Source organism: Stegastes partitus, unplaced genomic scaffold (genome assembly GCF_000690725.1).
Source record: "Stegastes partitus isolate 25-593 unplaced genomic scaffold, Stegastes_partitus-1.0.2 Scaffold479, whole genome shotgun sequence".
Lineage (NCBI taxonomy): Eukaryota > Metazoa > Chordata > Actinopteri > Pomacentridae > Stegastes > Stegastes partitus.
The window spans coordinates 199,473-216,830 of record NW_007578210.1 but is presented as its reverse complement, the minus strand read 5'-3'; the positions used below and the strand labels follow the sequence as shown (position 1 = coordinate 216,830).

The 17,358-nt window shown below is 39.9% G+C and overlaps 1 protein-coding gene across 1 annotated transcript in view; it reads left to right on the top strand.

Moving 5' to 3' along the window:
- dpy19l3 (dpy-19 like C-mannosyltransferase 3) overlaps positions 1–17,358 on the top strand; it is a 75,571-nt gene that overhangs the window by 9,146 nt on the left and 49,067 nt on the right. The window contains exons 3-8 of the mRNA XM_008286967.1: positions 8,493–8,583; positions 10,704–10,825; positions 11,334–11,479; positions 14,800–14,923; positions 15,109–15,243; positions 16,704–16,835. Coding sequence (XP_008285189.1) covers positions 8,493–8,583; positions 10,704–10,825; positions 11,334–11,479; positions 14,800–14,923; positions 15,109–15,243; positions 16,704–16,835 — 750 coding nt within the window. The remainder of the gene's footprint in view (positions 1–8,492; positions 8,584–10,703; positions 10,826–11,333; positions 11,480–14,799; positions 14,924–15,108; positions 15,244–16,703; positions 16,836–17,358) is intronic.

The window sequence follows — 17,358 nt, the reverse complement described above, 5'->3', positions numbered from 1 at the left end:
TTATATAAGGAATTTGATTGGTGCACTAATTGAACATTACTTGAGAGGGAACCTTAATCTGAGATGAGTAATGCCAACATTAGCAACTGGCATTAACAGAAGGAAGGAAAGAACTAAAGCTATACATTAAGTGGTGAGACTGGATGTAGGAGATAGATGTAGCCTCTGGGTGCAAAGTGACGCCAGCAGGGGGTGACTGCTCTTGTTGTAAAATGAAAACTAGAAAAAAAAAAAAATAAATGTCCACGAGTGAAGTGCATTCATAGACTGTGTAAAAGATGGACGGAGCAACCGGCCCTGAAAAATGAAGCCAACCCGGAAGTGTCAAAAACCTGCAATATCACTGCGTCCACTAGTCCTGGCTCCAAAAAGCCCTGGCTCCCATAGAAATGAATTGGAAAAGAGGTGATCAGAGATCATGAAATACCGCATTCCTACAGCTCAGGATTTTTTTAAAAATTAGTTTTTATGGTCAAGTCCAGAGATCAGGTGGCCAATCTGAAAATAAATCAATACTGAATTTTTAAAAAATCTTCAAAATGTTGCGGGGCAAGGGGCGCGGCTGGCTTGACTGACAGTCGGCAGCAACGATGCAGACGAAGCGAGCAGAAGGGGGGGCAGAGAGGGCCTGCCTCTCAATCCGTCTGACCAATCGCAGCTCCTATGGCTCCGCCCCCCTCTGACGATTTTTGCATCACTGGCTCCAAAAATCCAAGATGTCAACCAGGAAGCAGCAAAACTCTGGCTTCATTTTCTCAGTGCAGAAACCAACGGGTGACATCACGGTAGCTACGTCCGTCTTTTATACAGTCTGAGTGCATTGTATTCAAAACCATCCATTAAAGCAAGCAATGCAATTTAGGATTTAGAACTGCATAAAGTAAAAGTTGCCTTCCTGTCTGTTTGTTAATGCTGAGACACAGCCATCTTGTTTGAATAACCTTTATTGGAATTCACCGAACAAAACCATCTTCATGCTTACCCATCACATTATTTAAATCAAAAATGAACTTTGAATTCATAAATATGTTGTTTTAATTAATTGAAAAAAAAAAAAAACTTTACTTTAAAGCTTTCTTTAAACAGTAACTGTGGTCTTTATTTATCTCAGCTAGGGAGAGAAACAAGGCTTTATTTAAAGCAGGCTTATATTAGAGGCTTTATTTTAAAAGCCTCTATTTAATTTCCACTGTTTGCTAAAAGTAATTGGTCATGTTTTGATCTGCTCCTGTTCGAGTTGCTGTATTACACTGTTAACACTGACTCTACACTTCTGTTTTAGAGTTTAAATGGACAGAAACCCTTCATTTCTTAGCAGGGCTTGTTTTGTTAAACATTTGCAAACATACCATATGGAGTAACAGCCGGATGGGATTAAAGGAAGACACTTGGCTGAGACATAAACACACATACACCCACAGTGACTGAAATAATACTTCAGAGGAGTGATCCAGAACAACAAACAGCACACTTATATTGTTGAATTCATTAAATTGAAGTGGTGGAAATGTACATTATGATTAACTGTCATGAATATCATATATCAGGCACCAGGAGTTTGTCCTGGCTGTATTCAGAGCCGGCCTTTATTTGTTTGTGTCCACCATGCCCCCGGCCATTATCAGCGATCCGACTTTAAATTGACTGCCTGTTTTAATTTGAGGAAATAGTTCAGGTGTCTCTGGATCTGCTTGAAAATTTGAGTTCTACAGTTTGGTGGAAGCTGTTTTCTGCCAGCAGTAATTGATAAATCAAAACTAGCAACCGTTTCACGGTAGAGATACGTCTGTATATATTGGTTTGGATTTGGAGGCTCTGTCCTAATCACACAATGTTCTCCCCTTTTTACGTAGAACGGAGGAGCGAGTGAAGAATAATACAAAACAATCAATTTATCTCATCTGTTGGGAATTTGCATCGCCAGCCAGGTGCTTCATCTGTTTCTCCTGCAAATGTGAAATGCATCTTGACCACATAGAGGCAGTATGCACAGGATAATTTGTGAATTTCTGCAGGGAGACAGCGCAGCACATTCAGTTAATTGAGAGGAATCTATGTGGACACAGTTATTTGTCCTGTGCTCTCTTTTTTTCAATTTATGTGTGTGTGTGTGTAGACAGATGCTTTCATTCATAATAAATGCAGGTCACTTTACAGGCCTGGTTAACATCTCCCCGAAATGTTCCCACATAAGTGGGCTCCTGGCTGACATCATCGCACATTGCATGCATGTGAACTGTTTCCTTCTGTTAATGCTATCAAAGCCGCTGCCAAAGACTGTGTTCATGCAGGGCAGGCTAAATCTGACAGTGCTAGGTTATAAATGAAGTCAATGTGTGTCCGCATTAGCACATTCAGACGATTTAAGTAAGGATCTCCTGAAATATGAAAATATCCGAACAGCTAAATATCTGGTTCTCTTGGTTGGCGGAGGACGAAGTCTGCAACACATCCAATATGTGGTTAGGGAGGGCAGACACAACCCCATTAAGACAACAATATACAGGGTTTTGACTCTCTGTAAATGTTTAGAATAGAAAATGTAATGCCCACTACCACCTTTACCTTCCACTCGGCCATGTTTGCGGATGTGACAGTACACACTGGGTCAAGCTCTACTTTTTCATTTGTTGCACTGCTCTGTTTGTGGCAAACTGTGAACAACTGAAGGCGAATTTTTTCGAGGACTGACTACAAACGCTTTGTACAAATTAGTTCTTTTTATATAACCTGTCCCTTAGGCTGTGTTCAGACAGACATTAGCACAGCTCCCTCATTTGTTTTAAAAAATCATTTGAAAATAAGTGAGTGAATGTAGCCTAACTTTAATTTTGGTCACATCAGTTTGGATTGCTCCTGGTGACTTTTTTGTGGTATCTCTGGACATGCTTGGTAGGTGATGTTGCCAGTTTTGTTCAGCCACATGGTGACCACAGTAACAGAGATTTGAGCAGAAATCAGAAGACACAGTGGATAAAAAAACGCCATGCAGAGGAACTATAAGCTTTTATGGCCCTTATAGCGTCTCGGGTGATGTAAGATTGCTGGGCGATCAGATGGATGAGTTAACTGCCCTACTGCAGAGTCAGGGGGGGCCTCTGTTTAGCGTATTGTAAGGTGTTTCACAGGGACGTGCAGTCCAGGAACGTTAATAAATCCGACAGTGGCATGGAAAGAGGCAAAGGGTTTGCAGCCCACATACTGACTCATTAGCCATAAGACTACATCCACTTTATGGAGGAGTTTTCATGTGCCATCTTTGTTGCTGTTTCTCCACCTTTCTCCACTAACCTGGCAACCATGAGGACAGTATCCAGTCTAAGATTCCAGACTATGCACCCCAGTGTGTTTTTTTGGTCATTCTATTTTGCATTGTATCTTTTATTGTATTTCATGTAGTCTTGGAAAACTTTTACATATTTGCACTCTTTATAACGCAATTTCCCTGCAACGATTATCGCTGCATTTATTCAGAAGGGGTGCCAATACAACGGGTTCCAATAACAGCATCCAACTGGACCCCTCAGTTAGTTGTTATCAGTTATCTATTTTTCCATCTTTTTATCAGACAATCAAATTAGCATAAAATTGGCATTTTTATCAGCTCATAACTCATGCACGCCTGCACTGAGATGTTGATCAAAGTACTATTTTTAAGATTCCAGAGCTGTCTAATGCAGGTTAATGATAGCACCTGTATTGTGTGTTTTGATGAATTGTAGTTTTTAATTTGCACAAAGGAACAAGAAGTAACAGACGTTTGTGTTTTTTAACTGCACCGACGCACATTCCTCAAATGTGTCTGGGCATTTTTCAGAAATTCTGCTCTTCACTGAAACACCAAAACTCAACACCAGTGTTATCAGACGTTTAAAATGTGGTTTGGAAAAGCTCGGTTTTGGATTTTAGAAACTGGGAGCTCAGTGGGGGTTGATGGCCAAAGGGAAAGGTATTTATTTTCATATAAGGTTGGGTTACTCTGGATGCTCCAGGTCTACATGCATTACATGCTACATTATCCATCAAGAAATGCAGCACTTTTCCAAACCACAAAAAGTGGTGTGTTGTAGAGCTAGCACACTGTTTAGGTTGCTCGCTCTGGCTTTACCTTGAACAGCTGTTGCTCCCTCAGCCAGTTGAGATGATGTATTTAATTTCCTGTCCTTAGAGATCCACTGTCTCTCCCTGTCACTTTCACTCTTCCTCAGACACACACATGCTCTCTAAAGTGTCTTTAGGTCAAGTAGGATGGCAAGAACCGTGAAACATGCTGGAAAGTAATTTGTAAGTTGGGAGCCCTGCCTGTCTGGTGTTTGCACTTTGCGCTTGTTGCTACTGATCCGACCTTACATGACTGATGGTGTCAGGGCAGTGGCAGACTGTGGAGAAGCCGTAAAATAAAGGGGACTGGTTTTAATACGCTTATATTTGGGTGCTGTCAATATTAGCCTGAAACAAAGAGGATTTTTTATTTTATTTTTTTTATCAAGCTCCTCTCACTTCTGCAATATTTCTCTCTCTTTTTCACACATACTTACAATGCTTATTATCACCATTCCCCCGCTGTTGGCAGTGAGACAGCTGGCCAATCTGACCTCTTGAATTCATCAGGTGTGAAGTAATGTCCATGTCGACCGCAGTGCCTCGCAGAGTTTATTTCAGACATGTGCTCACAGCTGAACACCGGTTCCAGATCCACAAACTCTCTGACAAATGTTCCCCACATTTTCCGAACGATGTTCCAGCATGTTCCCCTTGCTGCACCCTGCCCCCACCTAATCTTATTCTTTTCCTGTATGCATGTGTGTTTTTATAGACAAGGGGGTCAACAGTAGTAAACTCCCTTTTCTTTCCCTCCCACTGGCTGCTCCAGTTATCCACAGCCCGTCCTGTTGTTCGCACACTTACTGTAGCTCAGTCTTTTCTCTTCATACTTCGTCACTGATTTGGTGAAAAGGGATTGCTCTTCGTTTTGAAGTTTCTGGTCAAGTTCAAGGGAGGCAAAGGCCGGACTATATCGAGGCTTTAAAGGACGTAAAGCAAAGGGAAGACTGAGCAATACTGGACGGACCCTCGTTTGGATTCTTCATGCACCACATCAGAGCGATGGGAGTTATTCAAAGACTCATAAAGACGAAATGTTAACAGAGAGAAGAGGATCGGTGCCTTCTGAGAAGTGAACTAACTTTCAGGGTAATGAGCAATGTGTGAACTTGTTAACTAGGCCTATTCTCTTTGACCTTAATTTAAACTGAGGATTAGTCATCTCATCAGAGTTCTTGGTGAAAAGCCAAGGCTTGTTTTGCCCCGGGCAAACTCAAAAGAAGGATTGGGAGAAAAAGTAGCTGCTCTTTCCCTCGGAGAAAGCTTTTGCATATCCTCTGGCAAGGAACTTGAAGCATTTAAAAAGCTAATTTATTTGGACTGACTTCAAGAAAAGAAAAACACACCACATTTACATTTATTTCCGTAATGGATTTGGATCAGTTCTAGCGTAACCCAGGAGCATGACGTTTATCTACCTGGATCCAGCTCATCAAAGAATCCAAGAATTTATTGATAATCTCCGTTTTCCCAGGCAATGGAACTCCGTAAGAGAATTAAGCTGAGCCAGCTCGAGCGTACTTTGGTGCTTTCACGAGATGCACCAGCTGAAGGGAGATGCAACAGTACCGTGATGCTGGGGACAGCAATGCCACACAGGAGGAGGGTAGAGAGGGGGGTTTCTCTGCTTGGACGATCCGGTTCTTGTTCCGGTTCAGACATTCTACCCCGGTGGCCTTGGCAACAGTGCGTTTCCATGGCAGCAGGGCTGTTACTGGCTGGGCTGCTGGCTCTGACTCAGGCCTGGTGTGTCAACGCCATACATGAGAATCTGCTGTGGTTCTCTCAGCTCAAGGTAGGAGTTGTTACTTGAATTATTGATACACTTTCAGTTTGAACCTTTAATAAATCAAGGACCTTAAAACAAACTCTACAAGAAATAACAGCCTGGGATATGAGGCTTCAGTCAGTAACGTGGTACACACCCCTGAGCAGTCCACTCTCAGATCACAGCAGGAGTTCCTGTCTCTTCTTCACTGTGAGTTCAGGTCACAATCAGAGCAGTTTATTTCATATGTACAGTATATACAGTACACAACAGAAGTGAGCGTGATGAAATTATTCAAAATTGTATCACCTTATAATAATTGCGTCACTTCTAAGTTGAACAGTATTTGTTCATGTGTAAAATGAAACAGACAGTTTATATTGACTATATTAAAAATGCAGGCACCAGAGCAGCACCTTAGTGCTACAAAAGTTAGTGCACCTTTAACTACTGAGATTCAAGTCGTGGATTTTTTGAACACTCATGTACAATACTACGTATATACATTTTTATTTTGAGCAAAGCATAATCAAGGTGTACAAGGAGTCCCGCACCACAGTCCCATATACTACAAGAATGCAAGGATCAGCTCCAAGATCCTCCTGATGAATGAGCAGGTCTGGTACCAACATCGCAAGGCATCTCAATTCTGGTGTCACTGACCAAGGAGGACACCATTTGGCACACAAAGCTCGCTGTCATTTGCAAAAGCTCACCTGGACAAAAAAGGAAGGCTTTTTTTCATCAGTTCTGCAGTTGGATGAGAGAAGAATGGAGTTTTTTCAGATACAGGGATGTAGATTTTTTTGCTGAAAGAAAAGAGAAGCATTCTCCCAAGAACCTCATTCCCACAGTGAAGCATTGGTGGTGGGATCGTAGTGCTTTGGGGATGTTTTTCAGCCTACGAGCCAGGAAACCTTGTCAAAGTAAACGGCATCAGGAGACAAGAGGAATACGTTATGATTTTGCAGGAAAACTGGAGGCATGCTCTTGACAGCACTCCACTTGTTTTTTGTGTTTTCACATGGACAACGTTTTTTTTCAAATAGAGGAAAAACTTACTTTCAAAAGATACTCATGTATGTGTGGACCGGGCCTCAAGGAGATGCCAGTCAACACAGTCTGTACCTGCACACTGTGTCCTCAGAAGAGGTCAAATTTAGCAGGTGGGCCATGACTTTGGAGAGTCCTAAGGTTGAACCTCAACACTGCCCTCACATGCAGGACTGTCACTGTACTCATAGTGTCAGTCTCTTTTGTTAATCGAGAGGTTCACCATTTATTCCTACATTCGTGTGTGTTGTTGAGAGGTTTTTGCTTCTCAGCACCATATTCCAAATACATAACAAATATGTGTTTAAATGGTCTAACTTACGTCTCTGTCAGTGCTGTGACCCAGTGGTTTTGTATGGCACTCCTCAGGAGTCTGCTCGTTTTCTCTCAGTAAGTCCATCCATCCATCCATTATCTATACACCGCTTAATCCTCACGAGGGTCGCAGGGGGGCTGGAGCCTATCCCAGCCGACTTAGGGCGAAGGCAGGGGCCACCCTGGACAGGTCGTCTGTCAGTAAGTGAATGGTTGTAACCAGGTGAACTGAACTAGCTGGTGGGGACGTCTGCATCAGTCTTGGACATGGGTAGGAATACCTAGTCTGTGTTGTTACTAACTTTTAGTTTCCTGGTATCCTTCTGCTTGATCCTCCTTGATGATGATTGAACCAAACTGCTGTCGGGTGTGGCCACTGTTAACTACAAACCAGACATAATGATCTGCAGGAGTAGGATTAAATAGTAAAGCTAATTAAATTAAGTAATCAGTTTCTCCTACTAGGGATCATTTTATATACATTTACAAGTGTACTTGAATGTAGCCTTATGGTGGATCTGTGTTCTAATGTAAAAAAAAAAAACAAAATCAGAATGGCTGTTTACTTTCAACTATTCATGTTGTGGACTTCTAGTATCAGCTGTTTTAGTAGCCCAAGAAATGTTGTGTCCAATACATGTTTTTTATGGTCTTTTCATGAAGGCTTAGCTTTTAGCTAAGTTATTACTGGAAAACTATCAGATAAACTGCACTGTAATAATACTCAGAAGTATGTTTTGGATTTCCACAAACACTAGAGTTTGAGATCCTTTGGACAACATTCATCGGTGGAAGGACAATAATACTGGAGAAACAATTTGACAGACGTTCACGTAACCGATTTGGTAAAGAAATCAGTTGCTATAGTGAAAGAATTTCTTTTCCTACAAGCACAGCTGGAAAATGTGTTTACAAACCAAATATGATCGATTAATGATTAACCTAATATTTTGCAGCTGGTTGCTCACTGTTTGCTCTCCCTTGTACACCCCAATGGAACAGTAATCATGCATGACAAGCAGGAAGTCTCGGGGGAAGACATTCTCCAAGCACACACACACACACACACACACACACACACACACACTGTGTTACCTGTCTGATTGTTACTGTTGAGGATTATGAGTGTTTAAGCTGCTTTGCTTCTATCCTCCGTGTTTCTGTCATGTCTTGCCAGGATATCTGTTTTCCATATTATACAAAACAGAAGTGTTCGGATTCATACAGCCCAAATTTCCCTTTTGGCTTTCAGGAAGTGGAGCGGGAGATCTCCTTTCGGACTGAGTGTGGACTGTACTACTCCTACTACAAACAAATGTTGCAGGCCCCATCCATACAGGAAGGTATGCACTGTGTTTGTCGTGATATATGCTGCATATCACCCTATACAAAATAGCCAGAGAGGTTAATGTTGGAATGAAGTGACATTCTAATCTTTTTCCTCGTCTCTCTCATGTCAGCTACTAAAGCTTGTAACTCCTTCAGAGGAGTCATAGGTGTCTTCGTGGCCTCACTTAGTAGTTTCTTTCTTGCGTAGTCGCACAGTTCTTGAGATTAACCTATTTGTGTTTTCCTTTCATGTCTTAATGATGGAATTTACTGTACTCTGAGGGATATTCAGTTTCTTGTATCCATCCCTTGACCTACGCTTTTCAATAACCTTTTCACAGTGTTGCTTGGAATGTTCTTTTGTCTTCGTGGTCTAGTTATAGACTGGGTACTAATTCACTCGTGAATAAACCTTTCAGATAAAGTTGTCTTTATACTCCAGTGATTTGAGACATATTTGCTGCACTCAGACATTCTTCTCTCGTGACTTTTTGCACCAATTGGCTGCCCCCGTCTTGAATTACGTGAGTTGGTTTAAAGGGAGTGAACAGTTACGGTGACTTTTTTTTGTTGTTGTTTTTTTTTTTTTATTTATTTGCCGTTTTTTTTTGGAATTTTTTTTTCTTTTTGGGCTCGGGCGTTTTTTTTTTTTTAGTTTTTTTTCAAAAAAAAGCCAAATTCAGCTCAATGTTGAACAGCAATAAAATGAGAAAACCAAGGGGGGGAGAGTATTTTAAATAGGCACTGTATTTGAATCTGATTTGCTGGATTACTGTTTTGAAAAGTTTTAGGTGGAATCAATAAAACCAACTAATGAAGCTAATGATTTCTTTATTAATTGGCCTTTTTTGCATGGGTAAAGCCACCAGGTGGCTTTCTCTACCCACTCTTGAAAATAGAAACTGTTTTTTACTCCATTTTCCAGCCAGACCAAACAAATCACTGCAGCTTCTCATGACGCACAGTCTGGTCTGAGAGAATTAGTCTAATTATTTTGTTCCCATTATCATGTAAAATTCCTAGTTGGAAGTGGGCCTAATTTTCCACTAAGGCAATTGCGCTTTAGTCTAATCAGAGGAACTGACTGACCTACCTGTCTGTCTCCCTCTCTGTTCACTTCCTTTCCTGTCACAGCAGAACAGCTTGATATGTTGAAGCTACAGCAGTTAGAAGTGTTAAAGACAAAAGAGAAAGGAGAAACATATTGTGATGGAAGGACGAATGACTTTACGGCATGGAATGGAAGAAATGAGAAAATAAATGACTGATATGGGAAAGGAAAAAAAGTGAGGGCGGGGTGGGAGCAATGATGGAACAAAAGATGATGGTAGGAGGCTTTATTGTAGAAAAAGAATGGAAATAGCAGCACAGAGGAGAGAAAAGGTATAAGGGCAGAAGGAAAGAATACAGGGGCTGAAATAGATAAAAGGATTTAAATGATGAGGTGAGGACACAGGGAATGAGGAAAGAAAAGGGTTAAAGCAAAAATGACAGTTCAAATGAAAATTCTGAATCCGAATGAACGAAGTAGAGTGGGCCATGTGTGTGGGTTGTAATGCGCACTTTCCTTATGGAAAACAGTGCTGGTTTTTATGTTCGTACATGGATCAGGAACACAGTCGTGATCAGTCTGACACGTCCCAGCCTGCAGCAGAAACTCAGCCCTTGCTCCTAGTTTGGTGTCACACTTTGTTAAAATCAAACCAAATACATAGTTATGATACTGGACTTAGTGCCTGCTTTGGAACAGTGCCATCGGTGTGTGTATGAGCTCGTATGCGTATGACCACATATATTTTAAATTTAGGAAATGAAGTGAAGTTTGAGGGATTCTAAGGTTGAATGCACTGATGGGCTCAGACATTTACTGTGCTTTCAGCAATTAAAGAATTTAAATTCAGGCAGAACAACCTGTGGTTTTAGTAGCTAACCCAAATTCCAAACACTGCTATTTTTTCTTTAACAGCACCACACTCTGTAAATGAGCCAGCTGAGCTCTGAGAAACATTCCTACACCTTCCTCCCCAGTTGTCACAAAGCCAATAGTAACTGATATCAGTCTGCATCACTTTGGGGGAAAAAAAACAGGAAAGAAATGGTGGCATTTTTAAAGTGTGTATGTGTGTGTTTCTAGGGCTCTCAGAATTGATCCATGACAACTTGACAGAATCCAAGAGGACCATTAATCTCTTACAGCGAATGAATATCTACCAAGAGGTCTTCCTCAGTGTTCTCTACAGACTGTTGCCCATACAGGTAACGAAACATAAATTAAATCTTCTGTGTGTGGAAAAAAAGTAATATCACAATCCAGCATTTTGAAAAAATATATATTCTTCTTTTGTCATTGTTATTAACCACCCATGTTACTGTTGCAGTTTTAAATAATAGTCGTATTAGGAGACTGCTGGGTGTTTGAGTTGCTGTGGCATTTTAGTATTTCATTTTTTTTTTTTGTCCTTTGTCTTTGGCACTTACACTTGTCACACCGGAGGAAAAGGTTTCTGTATTGGCATATCAATTAACTTCGAAACAGCCACTAAGCTTTGTCAGCCCGCTCACTGTGTGACAAGAATGTCAGGAAGTGAAATATCAGACCAAACTCCAAAAATGCCACAGTGTTCTTGAGCGCCCGAGTCGCTTTTCTGTCACTATAGTCAACTGTGTTCATCTGCAGTGCCTAATGAACTAAGAGCTTTACTTGTGTGTGTGTGTGTGTGTGTGTGTGTGTGTGTGTGTGTGTGTGTTTGTTTGTGTGGTTCAGTCATATCTGGAGCCAGTGTATTTTTACATTTACACAGTTTTCTCGCTCCAAGCTGTGTACGTGATTGCTTTGTACCTCACTGCATGGCTCCTGTCTGGTTCTTGGCTGGCTGGTACGCTCACCGGGATCTGGTACATCCTTAATAGGTAAGTGATGACTGAGTACTCCTGTACTGTATGCGGAGGAGACAGTGAATGGCGAACAGAGTGCTCCTTTTCTACATGCACCTGGCTTTGTACATGCAGGATTTTTCCTGCCTAGACAAATTTTTGGCACTTCCCAAAGAGGTTTTAGGCACCCCCCCAAAAGAGGTTTTCAGCCATCGCCAAAGGAAACTCACTAGTGCCAAGATAAGGACTGAAAGTATTATGTTTTATTTTTTCTCCCAGTTATGCGAACAGGGGTTTCATTTAATCAAACACAGTAGACACTTTTGTTCATAAAATGTTGAGAAATAACAGGAGAATGCATACATTTCTGTCAGATAACAAAACGCAGACTCATTGCCTTTACTATACACAGACCGACCTTAGCCATTGTTTGTAGCTGTGTTAAAACCTTGAAATTTCATTGCAGATTTATATGTCAGCATAAAATGGGGATTGATTTCTTTATTCTGGATGCCATTCAAGCAAAAAGTTACAAAAGCTTGACAAAATCCTCAGTGAAACTATGAAGCCTTCGGAAGCTATCTGTGTCTAACATTATTAAATCTTCATACTATTAAATCCACTGTTGCTTATTGTGTTACAGGACAAACCAAAACAGTAAATTATGAAAGTTAAAAAAAAAAAAAGTTTGTGCTAGTGCAAATGTGATTTTGGCTCAGTGCCACTTCCAGTAATTCTGTCCTGTTGTTAATAAACCCAAACAAACTGTTTGTAAAATGGTTTTAAAAGATTTTTCATCCACTTTCCTGCTTAGGATCTAATAACTTTAGATTTTACCTTTAAATCACACTTATTATGTGAAGTTTTCAAAAAATAGTGATCTGAGTGAGTGAGGGCTCTCCAACATATCTGACATCATGTTGGTGCTTGTTTATTTCTCATGTTTTAACTCTGAAATCGCTGTATTTGCCTCCTTTTCTCATTCTTTTATGCACTGATTATTACATGGATCACAGTATTTACTTAAATGGAAGAATGTGTTTTAAAATTATACTGATATCAGTCCTTTAGTTGCATGCATATGTAGAATTCAGTGACCAATAAATCATAGTCATGGAAAGAACAACAGCTCTTCCCAAACCCCACCAAAGGATAACTCTATTTTTTGCCTTGTGCTTAATCTCTGTTTGTATCACATTGTTTTAAAGTTCTGCCATTATCTACCTATTTTGCTACTTTTATATATCTCTGTATTCCTTTTTTTTTTTTTTTTTTTTAAAAATCTCAGATTAACCGATAGAGCTTGAAATCCTCCTTTAAACAGCTGTAAAATTTCAGTAACAGTTAATGATATCATAGCAAGTGAAATAATGAGTGTAATGAACTACTTTATAACAAAATGTTGCCAATTATTTATGTTTTTGTGGTTTAAGTTCAACTTTTTGTGAACATGTTTTTCATGGTTCAGTGGGAAAAGAAAATAACTCTGTTAAAACCTTCAATCAGGCCAAGTCCTTACAGGAGAAAAAAAACAGCAAAGGATTTTACCGTCAAAATCAATATCATGTGAGCAGAATGTGAATTCAGTGAAAACCAAAACTTGGCTATGATGTGATACCCAGTTTTTTACTGTAGCATCTCAGATGCTGTTTGAACTGTGAGCAGCACAATTCCAGTAAATGATGAAGCTGTTCAGAGGTTTTACTGGATCCTTCTTGATTCAGTTTCATGTAGTTTTAATATGGTTGAAGTAAATGGAACTAACTTAAGTTACATGGGACATTTTTTTGTTTCCTTATGAATCAAGTCAGTCAGATTGATGACTCCCATGACAGTCAGATGGTGTGCGCACTATAATACAAAAGAAATGTTCAAAAAAATATACGTCAAGCTTTTATTTTGGCCATTGGTGTAGTATGAGATTCCATAGACTGGATATTGATGGTCGAAACCACTGTAGTGTCACCCTTTGGTTTGTGTTGTAAAGCCTTGCGTTTGGCATTTTGCTGTCACTATCTTGGTCTTTAAAAACTGGTTGTGACTAACAACCAGTACACACTCATACATTGGTGACCTATTGGACACAGGGTAGCCATCATCCTAAAGCCTACTCTGCCTTATCGCCTGTTTTAATCTAAATGGAACCATAATTTACAAAATAGACACCATGCTGTATTAAAGGAGACCTAAAACTGTCAGCTGAGACCATAAACTCATTAGGAGAATGTTTACAGGAGGAGCAGATCAAAGGAGAAGTACGATCATTTTCTCATATACTTCTATACAATCAGACCTGCTGGCCATTAAAGACAATGAAGCCTTAAGTCACATGTACTAAATGTGTTAAGCAGGTGATGTAGTATGCATATGTGTGGTAGCCTGTCACTCCTGAAGTGTGATGGATAGGGACTGAAAAAGACTGCCAAATTTGAATTTTGCAAAAAAGCATCACAGAACAAAACTTGACTTCCTTCTTTTCCCTTTCAGTTTATTCATGGGTTAAATAAATGTTGTTGTTTTTTTTTTTAAACTTTGAACAAAGCTAGTGATTTATTGATGTATTGCGTCTAACAGATTGTGGTTGTACCGGGCGTCTAGTAGACAAGGAAACTTTTCTAGTTGTATTGTCTTCTTGTATTTTACTCTGAGTTTTGCGCTGCTTGACATGTCTTTGGATGTTTGGGCTAAAAGTTGAAAAACCTTCAAAGACCCTGCTGGCATTTTCTCTACTGTCCTTCCAGATCCATACAGGAGCGAGATTTATTCACTAACCTCTGTAAACTGTACTCTGTACTGTTTCACTGTTTACTTGTTTACTTATTTATTACATCTTGCTTTTTTTTTTTTTTTTTTTTTTTTACTTATTTATTGTATTTTGCTTTGTTATTGTTACTGGATGCTTTTGCTGTCTTTGCTGTTGAAACAGTGCAGGGGTTAATAAAGGGTTATCTGGCGTTATCTTAAACAGTAAAATAGAAAACCACAGAGGTTTCCAACTGCAGAAAACTTCCAAAAAGAGCTGTCATGAGCTAAAAAAAACAAAAAACTGCAGAGTTTGAAGCATATTTCACTTGAAACTCACTGACCTTTAAATATTGCAATAAACCTTTGTAGTAAATTACATTCTAACTTTTCTAGCTATCAGTGAAACAGCTGTTCACTCCTTATCTTATCTTCTTATTCCTTTGGTTGTTTTGTCCCATCAATACACAAGCTGCAGGAAGTTGTAAACAGATACAAATGTCTGTAGTTTCGCCATATTAGTTGTGAGGTGGACATTTTGGTATTGCATAGTTTTTAAAACCAGATTTTTTTTTTTACTCTATGCATAACTCTCATTCTCTCTTTCCTCTCAGGGTAGATACCACTCGTGTAGAGTTCACCATATCCCTTAGAGAGAACTGGTCGTTGCCCTTCTTAGCGCTGCAGGTCACCACTATCACCTGTTACCTCAGGCCTCAGCTCACTGCCTTGCAGCAGGTAAGATCAAAGCTATTGACCATTCTCACCATACAGCTTGGCCTTGACTTTGTACAGCCAGTCGATCCGCTCAATAATTCACCATCTCTAAAAATACTAGCAGCATAGAAAAAATGGAATTTTATGCCGTTAGTATCCAGTCCAAGTATCTAACCTGTGCATATTTGTGTCTCCTCCCTCCATAGAAGGTGATGGTGTGGTTGATGTACGTGACAACGTTCTGTTTCTGTCTGACCTGGCAGTTCAACCAGTTCATTCTACTTGTTCAGGCTTTCATCATTTATACCCTGGACTGTGCTGACTTCTTAACAACTACACAGGTATGGCTGCAAGAAGGACCAGATACATATTGGGCCAGCTTCATGTATGTATTACAATGGCTGGTTACTGGACCCCAAGATAGCATCTGTTCACTTGCAATTGCTTGTAAAGTACATAAAACGTCTAGCTTCTCAGATCATTTCCATTTGACCTCACCTGTGCTGTTCTGCTCAGTCCACAGTGTTTTCTAGGTAGTGATAAAATTTGACAAATATTAAACATTCATGGATTGAAATGAATAATACAAAGAGTGAGAGCTGGCTGCGTTTCACCTCTATGTATCTTCTCAACAGCTTTAGAAATCTTGCTATCTGCTGGTGGTCTATGGGAAAAAAAAAATCTTGTTTGGGTACAAGCAATGTTTTTGTTGCAGAACTGCAAGTGGACATTGAAATAAAAATCATGCAAGGTGGAGTGGCAGCACCATACTCAGCTTTCTGTATGTCAAGTCTAGTTATTTTTATTTGTATAGCACAGTTTACAACATATGTCATCACACAGTGCTTAACATGTTAAGGTGTAGACCTTACCAATTATGTATGTAAAGTATGCATCTGTAATAGATACTGTATCCCAAATCTGGGTAAGAGGCACAGATAACTGGTTGGAGTTAAGGTGGTCCGACCCACCGGACGCAGACTGAGGGTATAAGTCTGCCATTTCTGTCATGTATTTCATACAGCATCCTCTACTTTCCCACTCTCTGCACGTTACTGTTTCCACAATCCCCTTCACTGTGGGAAACAACGATAATTAGCTTCTAGCAGCAACCTACATGCTGAATATGGCAAGTTTTGGTGAAGATTTAGAATGTGGATTAAGGTGGACCCAGGTGGTTCTTTGAGGATTTTTATGATAGTGCTTGCTTCCCTGTTTGCAAGATTTCAACCAAAACAAGTTCTCTCCAGCATGTTTTTGCAGGGACATCCTGGGCTGAGCACTGCTCAAAACAGTCGGTAAAAAGAAATACAAACCCCCATCCCACTATAGCAAAATCTGGTGGGCCAGACCTTTCTTCATGGTGCTGTGGAGATCACTCTGGTTATGCAACACTAAGGTTAGGGTCAGGCTGGGGTCAGGGTATGCAACTTCAGGCATGAAGTAAAGCAAACAGAAGCATATTAACAGAAAAAAAAACGTATATTGATGAAGAAATGGCAGCCTTGACTCATCTGTGAGAATCTAATGGGCTAAGCTTTTGAATGTCATGGCAACCATATATTGACAGTCAGTTCACTCAAATTAGAAAGAAAGCAGCATTTTGTCACTTACCTCTTGTGCTATATTGCCATACAGATAGTTGTGTTCTGATTTGCTTTTTTGGCCCAGATGTTGAACTAGTCATCTTTCAGTTTTTGGCAAATATTCGAACACATTATTTGGCTGACGTCAAACAATAAATTGAGAGCAACATGTCAGGCTCTGTGTAACAGCTGTGTGTGTGTGTGTGTTTCTCCAGGTGACCACTCTGTACCTTGTTCAAGTGAGCGGCCTTCTGAGTGTGTGGCTCCTGCAGTTCTGTAACTCAATGATCCTGGGATCGCTGGTCCTGAGCTTCATTGTAGCTGCGCTCTTCATCAGACACTGCCAGGTAAATGTACAGTGTGTATTTGTGTGTGTGTGTGTGTGATGAATACACACAATAAAATTAACCCTCTGAACCTCAAGCAAGCAGTTTCTGGATGTCTTTATCTCCTAAAACATTTTTACTCACTGTGGGCTTATTTTTCCAAGTCCTTCATCTCTATGGAAACATTGCAACCCTGGCTAGTAATAGAGAAATTTAAAAATGTCTTTTGTGCATTATAATGAATTTAAAATTCCATAAATCACAAAAAACAGCAATGAATATATATATATTTTTAAATTATTGTTAATTTTACAAAAAGCAAAACATGTCTGGTTGTGTTTGCCAGCTGGTGCCTATACAATATATATATATATTTTTTGAGAAGCATCACTCGGTGACATCACTCCAGTACTGCGAGAAGACAGTGTGTTTTGGTTGTTGATCAAAACTAATAGGCCCGTTGCTTTATCTCAGTTTAAGGAATCTGCCCACAAGTCACATATATTTCACATAATATTTTATATGGTCAGCTACTTGTCTTATT